This window comes from Microcaecilia unicolor, chromosome 6 (assembly GCF_901765095.1).
Source record: "Microcaecilia unicolor chromosome 6, aMicUni1.1, whole genome shotgun sequence".
Taxonomy (NCBI): Eukaryota; Metazoa; Chordata; class Amphibia; order Gymnophiona; family Siphonopidae; genus Microcaecilia; species Microcaecilia unicolor.
The window spans coordinates 195,692,241-195,716,272 of record NC_044036.1 but is presented as its reverse complement, the minus strand read 5'-3'; the positions used below and the strand labels follow the sequence as shown (position 1 = coordinate 195,716,272).

The 24,032-nt window shown below is 43.2% G+C and overlaps 1 protein-coding gene across 1 annotated transcript in view; it reads left to right on the top strand.

The window, feature by feature from the left end:
• Nucleotides 1-24,032, top strand: part of DOCK3 (dedicator of cytokinesis 3) — an 873,576-nt gene that overhangs the window by 586,282 nt on the left and 263,262 nt on the right. The window contains exon 33 of the mRNA XM_030206787.1: nucleotides 12,178-12,263. Coding sequence (XP_030062647.1) covers nucleotides 12,178-12,263 — 86 coding nt within the window. The remainder of the gene's footprint in view (nucleotides 1-12,177; nucleotides 12,264-24,032) is intronic.

Below are 24,032 nucleotides of genomic sequence, written 5' to 3'. Positions count from 1 at the left end.
TGAGCTTGGCTACAGTTCAAGCGAGGTACAAAAGTTACAATTGCATTTGAGCTTGGCTACAGTTCAAGCGAGGTACAAAAGTTACAATTGCATTTGAGCTTGGCTACAATTCAAGCGAGGTACAAAAGTTACAATTGCATTTGAGCTTGGCTACAATTGATTGGGTCAAAGTTTACAGTTGCATTTGGGCTTGGCTATAATTCAAGCAGGTAGTGATGGCATTTGCAATTAGCTTAGCTACAAATTTGGTTTAAAGCTGGCCGCAGTGCTGTGCTAGGCAAGCGAGGTAGTGCTTATGTTGTATTTAAGCTTGGCAACAATTTAATTTAAAGCTTGGTAACAATTTATTGCTGGCAAACCTGCACTTAGTACTTGGTAATAGTTCATTTCTAGGCAGACGAGGTATTATTGCATTTGCATTAATCTTAGCAACAGTATGAATAAAGCGTGGCAATAGTTAAAGGTGCTACGTTGGTATAGGACACAGTTGCTTTCAATTTAAAGTATGCAGAGTAAAATAAGATAAAGCAGAATAAGATAAGCAAAAGAAGATAAAGCGAGGATTTTGAGTCATGCTAGGCAATGCATGCATACAATGTGAGCAGGCAATTGATTACTTTGTTCAGCTGCGGCAGTGCAGCTCCTGTTCCTCGGCCGTGGTGCCAGGCAGGTCGGTCCTCTCAGTCAGTCCCAGACTGCCCAAACGGCGGCCACCAGAACCAGCGGTTCGGCCTCTTGGTCAAAGAAGAGCTCGACCCACTCCCAGCGATCCGCTGATCCCGCTCGTCTCGTGTCTCAGCCGGTCCTCGGCGTCGGCATCGCGCCGCGTGATCTCAGGCCGTCGGCCGATCAACCGCCAGTGCTGGGCTCAGTGAGTCAGGCTCTGCGGCCTTGCTGGGGCTCGGCAAGTTAGGTTTCGCAGGCAGCTCCGCGCCCGGCTGCGTCCCTCTCGGCAAGCCGCTTGAAGTCGCTGGATCAGCTCCGGTCTTTTCCGCTGTCCTCTCCGCCGTCGGTCTCTCCCCGAATCGTGGCCTGGAAGTCAGACTCGGCGTCCGCCTCCGGGTCGGGTCTCCCAACTCCGACAGGCTGGGCAGTTTGGGCCTGTAGCACGACCTAGAGGGCGCCGCGGTCCTCCGCGTGCAGGGTCGCCGGTCGCTTCAGTGCTTGCCCTCTCGGGGGGCCGTTCGTCAGCTCCCCGACTCTAGTCGTGTTCTCCGTGTTCGGGTCCGACGCCCGGACTACACTAGTATCGATCTGGGCGCTCTCGGTTGGGTTCAGCGGACTCAAGCGACGATCCACTGCCTCTTAGCCGCTCCACGAGGTAGGCAGATCACCAGTCTCGGCCTCACTCGCGTCCCCTGTATCCCTGCGAGGTCGCCGCGGTCCCCGCTGGCTTCCCTCGGCTCTGGGTCGTCTCCGGTCCGTTCCGGTCCGGCAAGGAGTGGCGCGTGGTGATCTGGGTCGGTCAAATCCTCGGACCCTCGGGAGCTCACCTCAGAGCTCCTTACCTGTCGGCCATGTTAGGATCATATTGTAAATGACCTGGAAGACTGGAGAGAGGATAAGAGACATTGAAAAGGGATTTGGGGTACTGGTGAGGGGTATAGGAGAAGGAGGTTGAGCTAGGGTAGAAAGAGGTTAAAAAGATGGTGAAAATAAGTTATTGGGCATGGGGTATAAGGTAACAGGCAGAAGAGTGGCCTTGGAGGCAAGGGAAGGATGGAGAGACATGACTGGAGCTGGGACTGATAGGGTGATGAGATGCAGTGGAGAGTAGATGAGGGCAAAGGGGGTGAGTACAGAGTATGGGAATGGGGGACTAATGAAGTGGGTGAAAGAATTTAGGAGACTGGGTAAGGGAGAGACAGAGGGGGGAATGGCTGGAAAGGGAATGAGAGGGAGATGATCAAAGCCAGTAGGTAGATGGATACTAAGGACTAAAGAGTGACAGAAAAGTGTGTGGGGGGGGGGTGGGGGGACGTAAAATGAAAGATTAGTGCCAGACAGATGCAGAGAAGGACAGGAAGAAGACAAGAGAAGAGCGAAGAAATGGAAAAGTTAACCTGGAAAAGAATTTAGGAGAAGACTGATACATGGAAAGTGGAAAAAAGATTGGGACCAGACCAACTAGAAAAATAGAATGCTCAGACAACAAAGGTAGAAAAGAAAACATTCTTTTTATTTAATGCTTTTTAAGGACTAAGATGTGCCTGCTTTATGAAATGTACATTTTTTTCTATTGTTGTATTTTGCCGAGTACAGGAGAAAATACATTTCTGTTTCTCTTTTACCAGTATTTGCACTGCTTAAAGAGTCTGGCTTTCTTGAAGAGATCTATATTTCAGTTTTTGTGGGCATGTTTTTTGTGGTTCCCTATTTTGTATCACATGAGGGTCTGTCCATGTTCTGCATATGTGACTGACGTGACGGATTCTGCTGGCATGTAGTGTTTGTGTAGGAATGTGTAACAGTCCTGCTTGTTACAGTTTTCCAGTAGCAGGTATACTGGTGCTCTAGGGTCCAGTGTAAAATTTATAGCACTGTCTTTCCATAGGTGGGTTAAGACTGTTGTGTGTTAAGTTTTCTGTATAGGTTTTGAGTGTCTTTTTGTAGGGTTTTGTGTTATTTCATAAAGTGTCTGGCCCTATTGTTTTTGATATGCTGGCTTCATATTCAGCATTTTAGACTGGTGCGTTTGTGTTTTTGTTGTTTTTTATTAATAGCCATAAGGAATATGTATGAGATGTATATATGCAAATGTGCCAAGCCACACCCTTTGCCCCCCCCCCAAATGAAATAGTCAAACTATGCCGATGCGGGGAGGGTGGTGGATACATGGAATGCCCTCCCATGGGGAGGTGGTGGAGTTGAAATCGGTAATGGAATTCAAACATGTGTGGGATAAACACAAAGGAATCCTGTTTAAAAGGAATGGATCCACAGAATCTTATTGGAGATTGGGTGGCAACACCGGTAATTGGGAAGCAAAACCAGTGCTGGGCAGACTTCTACGGTCTGTGCCCTGATTGTGAGTGAGTAGACATGTATGGGCTGGAGTGTAAAGGGCTTCGACGTTAACTTCCGAAATTTTAGTACAGGAACGGTGCTGGGCAGACTTCTATGGTCTGTGCCCTGAAAATGGCAAGGACAAATCAAACTCGGGTATAAAGTATCACATACCATGTATAATGAGTTTATCTTGTTGGGCAGACTGGATGGACCATACAGGTCTTTATCTGCTGTCATTTACTATGTTACTATGTTATTTCAAGGTAAGCACATAGAGGCCGATATTCAGATCGTAGGAGTTAAACTGGCTAACTCCACTTAGTCAGTGCTAAGCCCAGATATTCAGTGCCAGGCTGTTTCTGGTGACTGGCATTGAATATTCGGTTTATTTTTGGCCAGTTTAAAGATAACCAGCTAAGACAACATTCAGACTTAGCCAGTTATCTTTAAAACGGCCAAAGATATACCAGGTTTTCATGTAGCCAAATGTGCCTGTGAAACCCACAGCTATCTGCTGACTGCTAACCAGGGATATTCAGCAGGGGATAACCAGTTATCCTCCACTGAATATGAGTGGATAGCTGGTTAAGCGCTATTTAACCTGTCAGCAGCTGTTCTGACCGATTAAATAGTCCTGAATATTGGGGGGATAGTAAATAGGCCCCATTTAGAATAATGGGGTTTGTGTTACTTAATGCACATTCCTTATCGTCCCACCAGACCAATCTAGATATGCTGTGCTTTTCTGCTAGCAGGTGAAGACTGAGAACTACTGAGCTGTGTTAAGAACTCTGCAACTTCCTGGTCAGTCAGTATTTCTCAGGCTCCAACAACTTCTGGTGATCTGGTAGGACTTTATTTCATTTTCCTTGGTGGTCATATTAAAAAAAAAAAGAAAACAAAAAATTTTAGGGGCATAACATCTAGGCGTTCCAAATCCCTCCCCAACCAACCCTTTTCTTAAGTTGTTAGGTGTTGCTTGTGCCTCAAACCAGGGGAGTGGCCTAATGGTTAGGGTGGTGGACTTTGGTCCTGGGGAACTGAGGAACTGAGTTCGATTCCCGGCACAGGCAGCTCCTTGTGACTCTGGGCAAGTCACTTAACCCTCCATTGCCCACCACATAGAGCCTGCCATGAGTGGGAAAGCTGTAACTTGACATTTTGGGGAGGCCCAGAGTTAGTAGTGCTTGGTATACTCCTAAATAATGCCAGAGTGCATTGAGTGCATTTGATAACGTATTTCTAAGTAAACAGTCTGTCCTGCGTCAATATAAACCACATTCACACTTATGGAAACCTTGACAACCCTGACATTTTAAATGAAGTTTCATTATCCCATAACTTAAAATTTACCATTATAATAGACTTGAGTCTGGTCAACCTCTCAACATACATCACAGTCCTGGAAAATATTTACTGAAGTGGCACATATCCCTCAACTTTACCTTATAACTAATATAAAATGCCTTATTAAGCTGTATTAATAAAATAAGTCGTTTTGTCCCTTCCTCTGGATCTACTGTTTTCTCTCCTTTCTGAAGCTGACATTAACCAATTCAAGTCCCTGGTGTTCCTGACAATGTTCATTCCACCCCCTTCTCCTTGCAAAGGAGAAGACAAATAAAATTTGAAGTAAAACTAAATCCTGCAAAGAAGCTTCTCAGAGCCTATGTAGCAAGATTAACAGCACCAATTCTGAACACACAAATATCAGTAACTGTACTTTTAAAAAGGTAGCAGTGAATGTACAGAACCACAATATGCTTCCTATTGGAAAAGCCAGACAAGTCAGACTCCTATGAATGCACGCACAAATTACATGCCTGCAGAATTTCTCACTTTGGTCACTCACAGAACACACATAATCCTCACCAATTACAGAATAAAGGACCAAAATTAGAAAAGTAAACACTGAGAAATCACATTCTCTGTAAGCAGTACAGCACAGGAGAAATAAAAAGGGATTATCTACTTTAGGGAGCAAAAGATCACTTTTTACCCCCAAATAAAACTGACAAATAAATTATATGGATATCCATGAAAATAAAAAACTTGTGGGACAACAGTGAGCTGCATTTTCAAAGTACTTAGACTTACAAAGTTACGTGGAGGGGCATAATCGAAAAGGATGCCCAAGTTTTGCTGAGGACGTCCTCGCAAAACATCCCAATGGAGAGGCGGGGAAACCCGTATTATCGAAACAAGATGGACGTCCATCTTTCATTTCGATAATACGGTCGGGGACGCCAAAATCTTGAAATATAGGTCGTCCTTAGAGATGGTCGTCCCTAGACTTGGTCGTTTCTGATTTTCGGCGATAATGGAAACCAAGGATGCTCATCTCAGAAACAACCAAATGCAAGCCCTTTGGTCATGGGAGGAGCCAGCATTCATAGTGCACTGGTCCCCCTGACATGCCAGGACACCAACCGGACTTCATAAATTGCTCCCAGGTACATAGCTCCCTTACCTTGTGTGCTGAGCCCCCCAAAACCCACTACTTACAACTGTATACCACTACCATAGCCCTTATGGGTGAAGGGGGCACCTAGATGTGGGTACAGTGGGTTTGTGGTGGGTTTTGGAGGACTCGCATTTACCACCACAAGTGTAACGTGGGGGGGGGGGATGGGCCTGGGTCCACCTGCCTGAAGTGCACTGCACTCACTAAAACTGCTCCAGTGACCTGCATACTGCTGTGATGGACCTGAGTATGACATTAGAGGCTGGCACAAAATATTTTTAAAGATATTTTTTGAGGGTGGTAGGGGGTTAGTGACCACTGGGGGAGTAAGGGGAGGTCATCCCCGATTCTCTCCGGTGGTCATCTGGTCATTTCAGGCACCTTTTTGTGCCTTGGTTGTAAGAAAAACACGACCAGGTAAAGTCGTACAAGTGTTCATCAAGGACGTCCTTGGGTTTTTTTTTTCGATTATGGGTCAAGGACGTCCAAGAGTTAGGCACGCCCTCCCGCCTTTGCTATGCCTCCGATATGCCCCCTTGAACTTTGTCCGTCCCTGCGACAGAAAGCAGTTGGGGACGTCCAAAATCGGCTTTCGATTATACCGATTTGGACGACCCTATGAGAGGGACGCCCATCTTCCGATTTAAGTTGAAAGATGGGCGTCCTTCTCTTTCGAAAATGAGCCCAGTAGTGTTCCTCTGTGTTTATCCCATGCATTCTTGAATTCCATCACTTTTTTTGCCTTAATGGCCTCTCGTGGGAGGGCACTCTAGGCATACACCACCCTTTCTGTGAAAAAGTATTTCCTGACATTGCTCCTAAGTCTCTCACCCTACAACCTCAACTCATGACCTCTAGTTTTGCCACTTCCCCATCTCTGAAAAAGACTAGTTTGCATATTAATACCTTTTATTGTCTGGATCATATCCTTCTTATCCTTCCTTTCCTCTAGGGTATACATATTGAGGTCTTCAAGTCTCTTTTCATGTCTTTTGGCAGAAGCCCCTAGTCTTTTGATATCCTTAGTGAGATATGGCCTCCAAAACTGAACATAATGCAAAAGGGGCCTTACCAGTTCGCCCTGTAGAGAATCCAGGATCTATCTATCATCTAGAGAACAACTCTGCAGAGATGTTCCAATCAATATCTGGCAAGCTGAAAAATCATCTGTTATTAGAATTTCCCCTTTCACAGCAATATTGTGAATGTGCCTCGAGCAGTAACCAAAGTTCCATTTGCTTAAAACACTTCAGATAATCAGGAAAAAGGAGAGAAAAGCTTACCTGAAAAGATTTCTCCTAGCAACCACTTCAATCAAAAATACCGCATTGGGGCCTTCAGCTGTTTAAATGTCCAGTTTTCCCACCAAATACCTTAGATTGGAACTGGACCTGATGGAAAATAAAACTAACTTTATTGAAGGAAGCAACTGTGACAAAGAACAAATTGTAATTTGAAAGGAATTCTTAAAAAAAAAAGGGTTTAGGTAGGATGATTGAAAAGACTTAGTAACCCTGTTGGTAATATCTACGGTTAGTACAGCTCCAGTAAAACAGTTATTGCATACAGAAGGCTTAGTCTGTGATTTGTTTGTGGGACTGTTCACAGCAGAGCTCTTAGTGGTCCTTTTACTAAGGTGCACGCTAACGATTAGCCTGCACTAAATAAGACGCCCATAGCAATATAATGGTTGTCTTATCATTTAGCGTGTGCTAAATCCATTAGCGCACCTTACAGTGGCATAGCCAGACAGCCAATTTTGGGTGAGCCTGATCCCAAAGTGGGTGGGCACAAACTTTTCTCTGCCCCACACCCTTCCTCCCCTCACTCTCCATCTCTCCCCCGGCACCTCCCAACTCAAACTATACTTTAGCTCATAAAGAACCCCGAGCTCTGTCAGCTGAAAACTTCCTCCGAAGACAGCCAGAAATCCCTTTTACCAAACTTGGCAGGCAGCAGTGGCAACAGCTCCTTGAGTTACTGATGCTGGCACCCCATGGTGGCTCAAGGATGTTCCCGCCATCTGCCAAGCTTAGTAGAAGGAAATTTTAGCTGCCTTCAGAGGAGGTCCTCAGCTGATGTAGCTTGGGGATCCCAACCAGCTACAGCAAGGGTCAGGACTAGTGTTAGATATGCTAGGGCCTAACGCAGAAAATAAAGACCCCCCCCCCCCCCCCCCACAGTTCCCTCTTTTTACTGCCTCCCCTCCAGTCTTCCAACCTACCATTACAATCACACTGACAGGCTCTCACCAAATACAGAAGAATGGATCACAAATTAGAAATATAAATATGTAGACAAAAATTTAACTTGGAATCTCGGCATGTACTGATACAGTACAGAAATAAAAACAGAAATGTATTTCTTTTTCTACTGAACACAATAAAATGACATCCGCTATGCACATTTCTCGAGCTAACATAGTTCAGTTAATACATTCAAAATAAAATGCCTTTTCAACCTTTGGTCATTTTATTTTTCCATCATGTTGGTTCCAGTTTCTCTTTTCCAGTTTCCTGTCTTTCTGTTAATTCTCCTTCAAGAAGCTGCTGTTCATTTGTCTTTTCTTCACTCTCGTTCCATCCCCTCACTACACTTGCCTCTGACATATTGATCTTTCATTTTAGCTCTTTCCTATCTTTTTTTCTTTCCTGCTCTGTCCACTCACATTTCTTTTTTTTATTTTATTTTATTTATGCATTTAACGCTGTTACTCAAGCAATAATCTTGTTACATGTAATACAGGAATCAAAAGAATTCAGATAAAGATTTAACATATACTCTTTCACAGAGATTAATCAACGGAAAAAACAAAATAATTCACTTTTGTCCCTTCCTTAGACCACAAAAATTGGGGGGAGTGTGAAGTAAATCAGGGAGATCAAAGAAAGGAAAAAAGGTAAAACAGAGGAAAGGCTACATGCCCACCCACCTATTATCTTTTAAGCCTTACTGATATTATAGCTCTGATACCCTTTTCAGGTCTATGAAAGTTCTTAATTGATCTGGTGTAAAGGAAACATACTTTTAATTCCAAGATATTTTATTATACATTTACAAGGGTATTCTAGCAAGAAAGTTGCACCCATGGACCTCATCTCTTCTCTCATATCTAGGTATTTCTTTCTTCTCTTGAGTAACTTTAGTAACGTCAGGAAAAATCCATAATTTTTGACCACAAAACTTTTGATGCATATTTTTAAAGTACACCTTTAGTATAGTATTAAAATCCTGCTCAAATACAAATGAAATCAGAAGTGTAGCCCTATTGGTTACTTCAGTTAATGAGTCCTCTAGAATCAATGAGATATCTTTCAATTCCTCAGATTCTCTTGTTCTAATACTTCAGGAATTCCCTCCTGACTCTTTTTTACAGGAAGAAAATATATCTTGTTTATTGGAGGAATATTTTGAGGAGGAATCTTCAAAATTTCAACAAGATATTTTTTGAATAGTTCTACGGGGAGGATTCCTTTTGGTTTTGGAAAAATCAAGATCATCATGTTCAAGCGTCTATTATAGTTTTCTATTTGTTCAGTTTTTTGATGTATACTTGAATTATCTTTCATAAGCGCTGAGACATTTTCTTTAATATTAACTATATCATTTTGAGACCTCTGTACCTGATCATTAAAGTCTTGTTTCAATCTGCCCATCGGTTTAGAAAGTTGGTCTACCAGGTTCATCGTTTCTTGAGTAGATTTTGTAATCAAAGATTTCATATTTTCCATAGCCTGCCATAGGGTGTCAAGCGTTACCATCATGGGGGGATTTGACGATCCCTTCCTTCCCAGGTTCACATTGACTGCCGATAACCTCCGAGAGAGAACCCTCTCCACAGGCCCCAATATCCGCGCCTTCCGCGCCTTGCAGGCCTGCTTTCTCTTCTCGCGTCATGGCAGGGCATGATGGGTTTACAGCCTCCGGAGGAGAAAGCTTGATCTCATGTTCCAAAGACGTCGGGTTCCCTTCCACGACGTCTAATGGAAATTCAACTCTGGAGTGTAAAACTGTCCGATGTCCGCTGTTTCGGGGAGGATGCAAGAGCTGGAGAAGGAAAGGCTCTGATAATCCCTTTTCTTTTGGTATGTGGCATAATTTGATAAGAAGAAAAATTTGAATAGAGCAAACGTTTGGTCAGTCTCACTGCTCTCGGCGTGATGGCACCATCTTGACCACTCCCCCCAATAATGGCTCTGTCCACTCGAATTTCATCCTCTAACCCCTTTCCTTCTTTTTACTTTTTTTTGTTGTTACATTTGTACCCCGTGCTTTCCCACTCATTGCAGGCTCAATGCGGCTTACATGGGGCAATGGAGGGTTAAGTGACTTGCCCAGAGTCACAAGGAGCTGCCTGTGCCTTAAGTGGGAATTGAACTCAGTTCCTCAGTTCCCCAGGATCAAAGTCCACCACCCCAACCACTAGGCCACTCCTCCACTCCACTTTTCAGATACCTATCAGATTTCCATCTCCTTCTTTCACCCACTAGCTCTCCTATTTCCCATTTCACTCCTTCACCAGCCTTCCATCTTCAATGTACTTCCTATTATCGTATTTCTACCCCCTGTAATTACTATCCTCCTCTCGTTCATTTCCTTACCACCCCCCTTGGCCTCTCCCACATGGTTCCACCATCCCAGTGTCTCCCTCTTTCCAACCCTTCTAGCCCAACATCTGCTCCCTATTTCTCCTTTCCACACCTTCTACCTTCTCCTAGCATCTTCCTGTCCCTTCTCTCTTTCCTCTTGCCCCTTCCCTCAGGGGCCATCATTTCTCCCTCTCTTCCCTCCCACCCATAGTCCAGCATTTCTCCCTCACTCCCTTCTACCCCTGGATCCAATATCTCCCTCTTCTTCCCTTCTCCTGTACAGCATCTCTCCTTCCCTGTCTTCCACTCTCTTGTTCAACATAGTTCCTTCTCTTTTTCGTCTTCTCTCTCTCACTCTCTCTGTCACCCTTGCATCCCAAGTCTAACATCTCTCCCTTCCCTCCACCACCATGTCCAACATTTCTTCCTCATCCCTCTCTCCCCTATGCAGCATCTTTCCCTCCCCTCCCAGGTCCAACATTTCTTCTTCTCTTGTACTTCACCCCTTCTTCTCTCCCCACCCTACCCTACATCCAACAATTATTCCTCTCTTTCCTCCTCCTTGCAGCATCTCTCCCTCCCTCCCCCCCCCCCCCCATGTCCCAACAATGATCCCTTTCTTCTACCCACCCATGCATATCTCCTTCTCCTCCACTCCCACACCCAACAATTTTCCCTCTCTCCTACACCCCCCCTGCATCTATCCTCGTCTCCCTCCCCTCCCCAACAATTTTGCCTCTCTCCTACATACTCCTTTTGCAGCATCTCCATCCCCTCCACTGCCATGCCCAACAATTTTCCTTCTCTCCAAAACCCCACCTCCACTGCCATGCCCAACAATTTTCCTTCTCTCCAAACCACCCCCCCTCCACTGCCATGCTCAAACAACCTAACAATTTTCCCTCTCTCCAACCCCCCCTCCCCCTGTGCAGCATCAGGAGCATCATAGCACCGCAGCAGCATGTAAGAATGAATCACTGCACAGCTGCAGCTGACCCAGAAGCCTTCCCTCTGCTGCATTCCTCCCAGGAAATTACATCATAGTTGGGGGGGAAGACACAGCAAAGGGAAGGTTTCCTAGTCAGCTAGCAGCAGTGATTCTTTCACGTTGCCGGTGACCCTTTGAACAGACTCAGCGAAAGAGGGGAGGCTTGTGGGTCAGCCGACAACAACGATTCTTACATGCTGCCTGCAGCACTTTGAACAGGAGCTCTGGCATTGACAAGGGTGCACTACAGTTGGGTGGGCCTGAGCCTAAACTGGGTGGGCCCAGTCCTACCCAGGCCACACCCCTGGCACCTTAGTCAAAGGACCCTTTAAAACATCCAAATTATTGGGCCATTAAAACAGTTCTCAAGAATCTTTCGCTCTTCTGTCCTATCATGTTTATGAAGTTCCTTTTCAAAGTTTGAAGTTTTGGTTATTTTGTTTGAACTCTACCTTGACGTTTTTTCCCTAGATGGTTAAATAAGTGAAATAAACCTAAACCTTCTCTCGGCTTCCTTCTGGAATGTTCACAAAAACACGATCTGCTGCAAACTGCATAATTTGGAATCTGGATTATTAGGACTGTAGTTATCAACTTGGGCTACTAAGATGTGTTATTTTACCACCACTAACTCATGCTATTTTAGCCCAAGACCCATTTTATACAATGAGACCTAGTTACTAATAACTGGGTTTAACAATAAAATAACATGTCTTAATGGTAGTCCATGTTGATAACTCCCCGCTCCCCAAATCTGTAGTTAATAAATAAAATAAATCTATTTAGCCTCTAACGTGTGCACCATCTGGTCCAGTTTAGACAGAGTTTCAGTGAGAGATAAACTGGGTTAGTTTAGAGAACAGACTTTGAGACTATGGACTTGAATATCAAGCTGGTATAGAAAGCATATGGACTAATTGAGAGTCAGATGGGTTTCTGATTTCTTTCAGAATATTTATATATTTTGTATCATGGCAATACTTGTTTATAAGTTACTGATACATCGCTGTGGGAGTTCTTCTCTTCCATATTCTACATATTCCTTATTTTCCTCTTCGAAATCCTGGTGATCCCATATCAAATCTGACTCATTTCTGAAACAGAATTTTTCCTCGTCTCTCTTTTAGGTGGAAGCTGAACTGATTGACAAGCTAGACACATTGATGTCAGAAGGAAAGGGAGATGAAAACTACAGAGAACTCTTCAGTCTGCTGTAAGCTACACTCACACACATCACAGTGTTGTGTCAGAATGCACTGAACACCATCTGTGGAGAAAATGTTTGTAAGCAGTGTTCACTGTGCTGAACTGCAGATTGCTTAGGAGAGCAGTGTTGGAGAGAGGAAGGAAAGACTTGGAATGAAACCTGTACAATATTGTATCTACCTTGTGATCACTATCATATGGAGCAACAATACTGTGATTATTTTATTATTAAAATAAAGTAATTTTTATATTAATATTAGTTTCTAAGGATAGCATTAAGCAAAATAAGTTGAAAGGGTGTGCTCCCCATTGGGTACACATGTGTGGGTGTGGCATTGTAGTACATATGGCATGTCTGAGTTGGTTGCATTCTTTGGAGCTCTCCTTGTCTGTATGCAGCAGCAGGTATCTCTCCTGCCACTGGTATGGCTACTGCCTCCTTTTGCTACTACCTGCTATCCCTGTTGGCTTTACATTTTGCCACATGGACAATCAAGCCAACCTCAAAAAAGAGGAAATATAAACTAGGACAGAAGATATTACATATAACCCAAAAGAAAACATGTGGAGACCCATTTTCAGTAGAACGTAGAAATCAGAATCTATACATCCAGGTTGGGATATGTACAATTCTGATAGTATTTTGGAAAAGGATCTGCTGATATGGAGCTTTTTCTAAAATACATACGGGAGTGCATGTACAGTGGTAACATCCATTCTATAAATATAAAAATCAATGGAGGAAACTTGGCAACCTACATGAGTATGTCAGCCATTTTGAAAACTACAATCATCATTTCTAACTAGAAGGGGGAAATACACAAGAAAGGATTAAAGAGGATACTTGCCATAACCCCCTCCTGAAAAGGGCTGTTCAAATGGAGCACTTTTGAAAAACGTGTCTGTGCAAAGGAGCAGCTGTTATCTGCACATTGAAATATTGGGGCATATATGCTCATTCCCATTTTGAAAAGGGGAATACATGTGCATTTTGGTTCTGCACAAGCCTTGCATCAACTATGCCCCCTTGCAATCTAAATGTAGTGCAGATTTTGATGTGTAAATATCAGCTTTCTCAAATAGGTACTTAAAAATGTATGCCACGTACACATGAAAATCACAAGGGGGCTCTAAAATAAGGACCAATATATTCTCCCTTTATCCAGTGAAACAGTGTCACAGATGAACTTATCCATCTGTAGGGTAAATTTTTTTTTAACAGAATGCCTAGGTTAATGGAACAGGAAGGTGTCTCTTTTATAAAGACACATACTGCCTTATTTTCGAAAGAGAAAGACGCCCATATTTTGACCCAAATCGGGAGATGGGCGTCTTTCTCCCATGGGCGCCCAAATCGGTATAATTGAAAGCCAATTTTGGGTGTCTTTAACTGCAATCTGTCGCGGAAACGGCCAAAGTTGACGGGGGCGTGTCGGAGGAGTGGTGAAGGCGGGACTGGGGCATGTTTATCGGCCGAGGAGAGATGGGCGTCCTTGGCTGATAATCGAAAAAAGAAAGGCGTTTTTAGCGCGAATTTGGGTCACTTTTTTTGGACCCTTTTTTTCACGAACAAGTCCCAAAAAAGTGCCCTAAATGACCAGATGACCACCAGAGGGAATCGGGGATGACCACCCCTGACTCCCCCAGTGGTCACTAACCCCCTCCCACCCAAAAAAAAACAACTTTAAAAACTTTTTTTCCCAGCCTGTATGCCAGCCTCAAATGTCATACCCAGCTCCATCACAGCAGTATGCAGATCCCTGGAGCAGTTTTAGTGGGTGCATGCACTTCAGGCAGGCAGACCCAGGCCCATCCCCTCCCCCCACCTGTTACACTTGTGGTGGTAAATGGGAGCCCTCTAAACCGCCCCCAAAACCCACTGTACCCACATCTAGGTGCCCCCCTTCAGCCATAAGTGCTATGGTAATGGTGTAGAGTTGTGGGTTTGGGGGGGGGGGATTTGGGGGGCTTAGCACCCAAGGGAAGGGATCTATGGATTTCAGAGGTAGTTAACTTTTTTTAATTGTTAGAAGTGCCCCCTAGGGTGCCCGGTTGGTGTCCTGGCATGTGAGGGGGACCAGTGCACTAGGAATCCTGGCCCCTCCCATGACCCAATGCCTTGGATTTGTTCGTTTTTGAGCTGGACGCCTTCAGTTTCCATTATTGCTGAAAAACGAAACTGCCCAGCTCAAATCTGCACAAATCCGATGCATTTGGCTGGCACAAACTGTATAATCGGAAAAAAGATGGACACCCATTTTTTCCGAAAATACGGTTTGTCTCACCCCTTCACGTACCCATTCTCGGAGATAGACACCCATGGGGATGGGCGTTCGCGTTCGATTATGCCCCTCATAGACTACTATGGGGCAGTTCTGCAACTGGGCACCTCCATCTAGGTGCCCTGAAACCACATGGTAGGAGCCAGTAGAACCTGCACATTCAGGTTCCATTATAGAACACGAGCATAACCTGATGTCGACATGCTTAACATAGTTACACCAGCCATAGACATGGCGTAATTGCAGGTGTCTAAATGCAACTGGGACATATGTAACTTATAGTATTCTGTAAGTTCTGTGCATAACTGCAAGTTCCGCTGTGTCCTGGCCATGTTCTGTCCATATATGCATACCCCTTGCAGATACGCCCTATATAAATAAAATAGGTATTTGAAGAATAGCACTTAATCACCCCTCTGACACTTTCATGGGTAAGTGTACATTTACACACAGAAATACTAGTATTCTAGATATTTACTCATATAAGAGGCACGAAAATGTGGGTACCTAGATTATAGAATTGCCCTTTATTTGTCTTTACAAAATACTAACACAGATCCTGCAGAAATTGCACCTAGGTTGTAGAGGCACTGACATTGATGTGTAAAGCATGCGTTTATTTTATAAAATGTGTGTATAAATTGTGACACCACTCAAACTCCTCCCTAAGCACATCTACTCTACTTATATGTGCCAGCTTGCTTTTTACGAACATTAGGCATGACCTAATTTTATAAGGGCCTTTTATTTGCATAAATCATCATTTTAGGCACAGAAAAGATTTCTAAAATTACTTCCTTGGTGTTGATTTTTTACTTTGTTATATTGTAAGTAACATACTAAACCACCTAAAAAGTGGACAAAGACAATAGATAAAAAAATGTCCCATTTCATTATTAAGTCTCAGATGGATTATATAGAAAATAATTTCTTCCAACAGTTTATCCAGTTAATTTCACAAGTCAACCCATTAAATTCTCCTGTTTGAACGTTCTGGGCCTCTCAACAGTTACATTTTATTGGACAGGAGCATGGCTAAAAGTTAATCAGATAGTGCCAGTATTCAGCACTATCTAGTTAAGTCTGGTCGAAAAATTACTTGCCTTAAAGTTAACCAGATAAAGTTCTTCTGTTATCTTTAACCAAGTGTTTTCAAATAGTAAAACTTAATTGGATATCTTTTGGAATAAATTTTTAAAGGTAACTGGATATCCATCAGCTGAATATTGACCTGTCCTGGACATTATTACCCGAGTTTGATTTGTCCTTGACATTCTCAGGGCACAGACCGTAGATGTCTGCCCAACACTCTTCTTGTACTAAACGTTCTTAAGCTAACGTCGAAGCCCCTTAAAATTTACACTCAGTTTAAATGTGTTAATTCTGTTATTCACACCATGTGCAGAAATGTGATAAATAGCAACCATATGCATAATCATGATCAGGAAAAGTCCACATACGCGACCAGCTTCTCATATATCTGCATGCAGATATGGAACGCACTACCAAAGGCCATAAAAACAACGCAAGACCTAGCCATCTTCCGAAAACTACTGAAAACAGATCTTTTCAAGAAGGCATACAATAAACATCCATCTTAAATACTAAATAACAACACTATACACGATCTATACAAAACCGAAATCTTACCACATGGCTGTATAACCTCTCTACTATTAATGATCACTACCACCTTAAACCTTATGTCGAATAGGGTCTCTCTATATTCGATGACTTAATGTATGTTACAATCCAAGTTTTTACTCAGGAACCTTCATGCAATACCATAATGTAATATGCTTTACCATCCCCTGGGGATGCAATAGTGACACTTAGTGGCTGGATTTAGGGCCTATGTAGGCATGGTTTCAGAAGGAGCCCTAGTGGTACACACTTCCAACCAAAGTCCATCACTCCAGTAGTTGCAATAAGTGATTTGGGAAAGGATAATAAAGCAAGGGAAAATCTGTAGGTGCTTGCAAAACAATTAAGGGAATGGAATTCCTCTCACATGAGGAAAGGCTTAAGAGGTTAGTGCTCTTCAGCTTGGAAAAGAGACGGCTGAGGGGAGATATGATAGAGGTCTACAGAATCTTGAATGGAGTAGAATGGGTAAACGTGAATCAATGTACTAAGAATAGGAGGAAACATGTTTTCACTCGGTGAATAGTTAAGCTCTGGAACTCATTACCAGAGGATGTGGTAGCAGTAGTGTCATGACTGTGACTATATTCCATGCTTACACTCACCTTGCCCCCAGGTGACCGAGCCCCGTGGTTGCTGTGGACTGTTTTTTCCCTGTTTCTCAGGCATCTTCCAGGTCCTATTCCGGTCCTGATCTTCCAGCACTCCAGACTTGCCCCGATGTTTCTGCTGCCAAGTCTCACCTGTGACCTCATCTGTAATTGCCTTTATTAAGCGCCTGGGAACTTTCAGGTTTTGCCTTTGCAACAGAGGTCTTCAGATGTGCTTTCGTCTGTGAGTGCTTGTTGCAGTTCTAGCTCTGCTAGTTCTACTGTCTTCTACCTGAGCTTTAGCCTTTGTTCAGTTGTCTGTCTGTGTTTGTCAGCTTTGTATCTTGTGTCTCAGCTTCAGTGCCTTGTTTGTATTTGTCCTGTGTGTCTTAGCTTCAGTCCCTACTGTCTGTTTCTGCCCTGTGTGTCTTAGAGGCTCATCTTGGAGGCACTTGGGCTTACGGAGTTCCACAGCAATCTGTGGAGCTTTGTGCGCCCGACTGCTTTGAAAATACGCCTTTTAGTTTCAGTTCCTTACTGTTTGTATCTGCCTTGCGTGTCTTCAGCTTTAGTTCCCTAGCCTGTCTGCCTTCTGCTGTATTTCTCCTCCTGCTTGTATCACCCTGTGTGTCCTTAGCCTCTGCCCTTCCTGGCTGGAATCGGTCTTGTGAGAGTGTACAGCGCTGTGTATGCCTTGTAGCGCTATAGAAATGTTAAGTAGTAGTTGTTAGTAGTAGTAGAGTCCTGAACTCCAGCCAAGCTTGCTTGTAAATCCTGAACCCAGCTCCATTCCAGTCAAGCCAAGTCCGCTCCACTCCAGCTTTTGGTTCCAGTTCAGCCAAGCCAAGTCCGTTCCAGCTTTTGGTTCCAGTTCAGCCAAGCCAAGTCCGCTCCAGCTTTTGGTTCCAGTTCAGCCACGCCAAGTCCGCTCCAGCTTTTTGGTTCCAGTTCAGTCAAGCCAAGTCCGCTCCAGCTTTTGGTTCCAGTCCAACCCAACCTCTTCGAGACTCCTGTACCTGGTACCAGTCATTTGGTGTTTGGCCTCACTTCCAGTTTGGGTGGTTTTCCTGCTGTTGCCGATCTTTGGCAGCAGCCCAAGGGCTCACTACTCCGGATCGCCTTCAGCGGCGTGACAATTAGCGTATCTGGATTTTAAAAAGGTTTGGACAAGTTCCTGGAGGAAAAATCCATAGTCTGCTATTGAGAAAGAAATGGGGAAAGCCACTGCTGTTCCCTGGGATTGGTCATCTTGGAATCTTGCTACTATTTGGGTTTCTTCCAGGTACTTGTGACCTGGATTAGCCACTGCTGGAAACAGGATACTGTCTGCCCAGTACCACTGGTCTGCCCAGTATGGCTATTCTTATGTTCTTATCTTCAAATGAAGGCTGATGTTGTTGGATCCTTGTCCACATTCTGACTTAGCTGAAAGCCCAAAAAATCAGGAGGAAATTACTGCCATTCCTAACCCCCACCCCTAAAACGGCATGGAAAACTATCAAGTTACAAAGCTAGCCTGACTCTGAAAATGCAGTCTGGGGCTGATGCAGGAAATCTCCCACACAGTTACTGCAGAGTTAACACGGTTTCACTATGGGATAGCAATGCAAAAAGTGTTTTAGTGCAGATGTTAATTTACATGAAATTACAGACCAGTTAGCTTGATGTTGGTGCCGGGCAAAATAGTGGAAACTATTATAAAGAATAAAAATTACGGAACATGTAGACAAACATGGTTTAATGAGTCAGAGTCTGCATGGGTTCACTACTACTACTACTACTACTATTTAGCATTTCTATAGCGCTACAAGGCGTACGCAGCACTGCACAAACATAGAAGAAAGACAGTTCCTGCTCAAAGAGCTTACAATCTAATAGATAAAAAATAAATAAAGTAAATCAATTAATGTGAACGGGAAGGAAGAGAGGAGGGTAGGTGGAGGCGAGTGGTTACGAGTCAAAAGCAATGTTAAAGAGGTGGGCTTTCAGTTTAGATTTAAGGGAAGTCTTGCCTCACCAATTTGCTTCATTTCTTTGAAGGTGTGAATAATCATGTGGATAAAGGTGAGCCAGTTGTTGTAGTGTATCTAGATTTTCAGAAAACTTTTGATAAAGTTCCTCATGAAAGACTCCTGCGAAAATGAGTCATGGGATAGGAGGCAAGGTTCTGGTATGAATTAAGAATTGGTTATTGGACAGAAAACCGAGGGTAGGGTTAAATGGTCATTTCCCTCAGTGGAGGAGGGTGAACAGTGGAGTGCCACAGGGATCAGTACTAGGACCGGTGCTATTTAACATATTTATAAATGACATGGAAATTGGAATGACAAGTGAGGTGATTAAATTTGCAGATGACATAAAGCTATTCAAGGTTGTTAAAACACGTGCGGACTATGAAATATTGTAGGAAGACCTTAACAGATTGGAAGACTGGGCATCCAAATGGCAGATGAAATTTAATGTGGACAAATGCAAGATGATGCTAAGAATAATCCGAATCATAGTTACCTGATGCTAGGGTCTACCTTGGGGGGTAAGCACTCAAGAAAAATATATAGGTAGTGTTGTAGATAATATACGCTGAAATCAGTGTGTGGCGGCGGCCAAGAAAACAAACAGGATGCTAGGAATTATTAGGAAAAGGGATGGTGAATAAGACCGAAATACACTAAAATGCCTTTCTGTCACTCCATGGTGCAACCTCACCTTGAGTATTGCGTTCAGTTCTGGTCGCCGTATCTCAAAAATGATATAGCAGAATTAGAAAAGGTTCAAAGAAGAGTGATCAAAATGGTAAAAGGGATGGAACTCCTCTCGTATGAGGAAAGGCTAAAGAGGTTAGGGCTCTTCAGCTTAGAAAAGAGATGGATAAGGGGAGATATGATTGAGGTGTACAAAAACCTGAGTGGTTTAGTACGAGTAGAAGTAAATCAATTTTTTACTCATTCCAAAAATACAAAGATTAGGAAACACTCAAGTAAGTTATATGGAAATACTTTTGAAAGGGAATGGAACTTTATATTCCACCTTTCTATGGTTTTTGCAACTACATTCAAAGCAGTTTAAATAGTATGTACAGGTACTTATTTGTACCTGGGGAAATGGAGGGTTAAGTGACTTGCCCAGAGTCACAAGGAGCCGCAGTGGGAATTGAACCCAGTCCCCTAGGATGAAAGTCCACTGCACAATAGTTAAGCTCTGGAACTCTTGCCGGAGGATGTGGTAACAGTGGTTACTATGTTTAAAAAAGGTTTGGACATGTTCCTGGAGGAAAAGTCCATAGTCTGCTATTGAGACAGACGTGGAGAAGCAACTGCTTGCCCTGGGATTTGTAGCATGGAATGTTGCCACAATTTGGATTTTTGTTAAGTACTTGTGACCTAGCTTCGCCACTGTTGGAAACAGGATACTGGGCTAGATGGACCATTGGTTTGACCCAGTATGGCTACTCTTATGTTATGTACGCAGAAACCCTAAAAACACACCACACTGAAATTACTGCAAATGCAGTGATTTGATATTCTGTGGCATGTAAAAAAAAATTTTTTTTAAGTTTTGACATTCAGCCACTATGGGAAATTTTTTTTTTATAAGATCCAGGGCAACATAGAAGGGTTGGTTGAGAGAAGTGGGTGTCATGTTTAAGCTTAAACAAGGAATGTTTTTTGTTGTGATCTCCTTGAATTTCTGCTTTTTCTCCCCTATTCTAATTTGTGGTCTATGGAAGGCTGGGAATTTCTTTATATTTTGATTTGATTCTATTCTTGTTAGGGCTGCATTTCTGAATTAGGTTGTGAAAACTGTAAGGCTGTTTACAGTTGTTCTACTGCTGTTTTAGATTCTTTAATTTGTAATTTTTCAGTTTGTGTTTCCTATCTTTTCTTTTTTTTAAATATTTTATTTATGACTTTACATTTATTAAACAACATAAATGTAATGGAAATATAGGAAACAGTTTACAAAAAAAAAAATTTATATACATTGGAAATAATACTCTATTACTTTTTATTCCTTAATTTTTTAGGACTGCATTTTGATAAAAATTTGTAATTACAATTAATAGTAAAATTAATGGTGTGTTATTTAGTTTTGTTCCCACTGCAGCTCTTTGTGACTCTGGGCAATGGAGGGTTAAGTGACTTACCCAGAGTCACAAGGAGCTGCAGTGGGAACAAAACTAAGGGCCCTGTTTACTAAGCCGTGGTGTGGGCATGCTAAAAATTAGCACGCACTAACACTAAAGACACCCAACACCCATAGGAATATATGGGTGTCTCTAGCATTAGCACTTGCTAAAAACTTAGCATGTCTACAGTGTGGCTTATTAAACCGGGGCCCTTAATAAGTAACATACCTTTAATCTTGTGATTGATTGCTATTAAAATTTTAACTGAAATGCTGCCCTAATTCTTGTAAATTATTACTGTCTGTGTTTTGGATCAAGAGAAATCGTGTTACTGAATTGTTGAAAACAAAAATAAAAAGTTTTTTAAAAATAATGTACTATCTCAAGAAATGCTATCGACACCATAGATTATTATAACATTGTCCAAGATCTCAATTTTATTATGCGAGATAGCATTCTCTGTGATCCATGTAGAATTAACATTTTCTAAATCCCCTATCATCATCTTTTGATCTTGAACTTCAGCCAAGCAACTCTTGATAACTGTCACGAGGTTAAAACTTTGCTGAGGTGTCCCCAGAGAAATTACACAACTGGGTTAGGCTGTTAGTAAATGTGACCATGAGAGTGAAGATGCTGTTCTATCATAATGTCAGCCTTCTTGCTACTCAGAATTTTCTACTATGCAATCAACCAATAAGAGAGGTAGTGGAGTTGCTCTTTTAGCCTCCTCTTCCTTTTCGAGCTCTCCCTTGACTTCTGAACTCCTCCTATTACCTGATTCACTCTTGCTTCAAGTTAATGCGGCACTGCCTCTTCATTCCTTCTGCTCTGTGTCTCACCTGCCCTGGAAGATTCATTCCAGGAATGTCTCATCCATTGTCTTTGTGATGCTGTGACCCAGTTCCCAATTTAGATGTTTTGGGTGACTTCAATGTACACTTTGATAATCCCCCTGTATTTTTGGTAAGCATTTTACTTCTTTTCTCCTAGATTTGACTCTCTCTTCCCATATTTTATTCCCCACTCGTATCATCAACTTCACCCTTGATATGGTCTTCTCTCACTGCTTATACTCCATACTTCCCTAATTTTTTCCTCCTCACCTATTCCTTGGTTTGTGCACTTTCTGATTTCCTTTTTTCTCTCTTCAGCATTCTCCCACTTCTGATAGCTCTCATCCCCAGGAACTTATATGCCATGATCTTGGTTGTACTGATCCTTCTAATCTTCTCCCCTTTTTCTCTTTTCACTCTGAGCTTCTCGCCTACCCAGATGGCTATCTGGAATTCAACCTTACTTACAGCAACCGAACAAATGGTTCAGCTTAGGGCACTCTTTTTTCATACCACCAGAAAGCCTTGGTTTCAAACAGTAGCATAGCCAGAGTTTAATTTTTAGATGGGCCTGGAGGTGGAGTGGGTGGGCACAGGCCTCGCATTTCCTCTCCACCCGCTACCACCGCCCACCCCCCGCCACCGCATTTCCTCTCCATCCGCCCACCGCCGCTGCATTTCCTCTCCATCCGCTACCCCCCCCCCCCCCCAGTGACAGCCCCCTGCACATGGTCAGTTCTGGTCATTTTTACTGACCTGAAGCGCCGTTCTCCCTCCAGCACCGGCGATTCCCATAGCCAGCCTTCTGCCAGCGTGCACTGTCGGAGCCTCTTCTCAGGCACGTCCCGCCTACTCTGCAACTTCCTATTTTCCGCAAAGGTGGGACGCAGGAAGTTGCAGAGTAGGCAGGCCGCGCCTGAGAAGAGGCCCCGACGACGCACGCTGGCAGAAGGCTGGTTATAGGAATCGCCGGTGCTGGAAGGAGAACGGCGCTTCAGGGCAGTAAAAGTGAGCAGACCACGTGGACAGGGAGAGTGGGCAGAAGAGGCAGGGCGGGCCTGGAGCAAAAGTGGCTGCCCGTGGCTATGCTCCTGGTTTCAAAGTGATTTCCACTTGATCAAAAGGGAACTGTGATGTGCAGAGCGACTTGGACATCAATCCAGATTCTCTTCAGATCTGACTTCCTTCCACAACCTCCTCAATTAATATTGTTCTCTGCTTCACATCCTATGTCGCACCTACTACACTACTCTACTCCTACATCTACTATCCTCTCTATGCTATTTGCTCACTTCCAGTGATGGAGTTGGTGGAATGAGAACAGAGAACAAGGAAGTCTCTGATCCTGAATCCAACTCACTCACAAATGAAGAAAAACCATAATGGTGAGTGTGCAGTCCATAGGGCCAACCATTTAAAGAGTGATAGACTCAAGATTATCTTTGACTTTCCCCTTGTGCTTACCCATCTAATGTTTACAGCACATTCTTCCTACACATACATATCCAAACTCACCTGAACATACCAACAATGGAGATGAAAGAAAAGCACTTCACCAGAGCTTCATAAAATTCTGCATCCAAAGTGACACCACAGCCATGTGGTCAAAACCCTTTGATTTGTAGGCACTTTGCGACACCAACAGATGACATCAACACAGAGGGCAGCCACTTGGACTATGGTGCAACAAACTCTACACTCAGGTTGATGGTAAGATGAAACCTTTAAGCTATTCTTGAGCCCTGCTCATCCCAGAAACACCGCACACAGTTCTGTCCACCAGTATTTTGTGCCCCCCTCCAGTATTTTAGTTTCCTCATATAAATAAATTCCAGAGAACCTTTAGGTTGATCTTTATACTGTAGGCAGAACCCTGTCAACTGATGTATGCGTGAGCAAATTGTCAAGAACAATACCATAATTGTCTGCAAAATAAGTATGGGCTGCTAGTGAAACAAATTTAAACTGGTACCTAAGTATTTGTGACAAAGTTAATTGACAATGCCATCAAAAGTTCTTCTGCTGCCCGATTACCACTGTAGCACCGGAAATGGGAACTACTGCTGGGCTCCTGCAGTAATTCTATAAGGAACTGCCTAAAGTTAGTTAGGTGGCAAATACACATGTAAATGCCAGTATTGTATTTATGGCAAAATATCAATATATGATTATGGATATATCTAAACTCTCTGCTAATTAGACTAGTCATTTACGAGTGTATGTGAACACATAGGTACATAAATAACAGTAATCCAGCTTCCAGCTTCATACTATTCTGTAATTATGCATATATCTTCA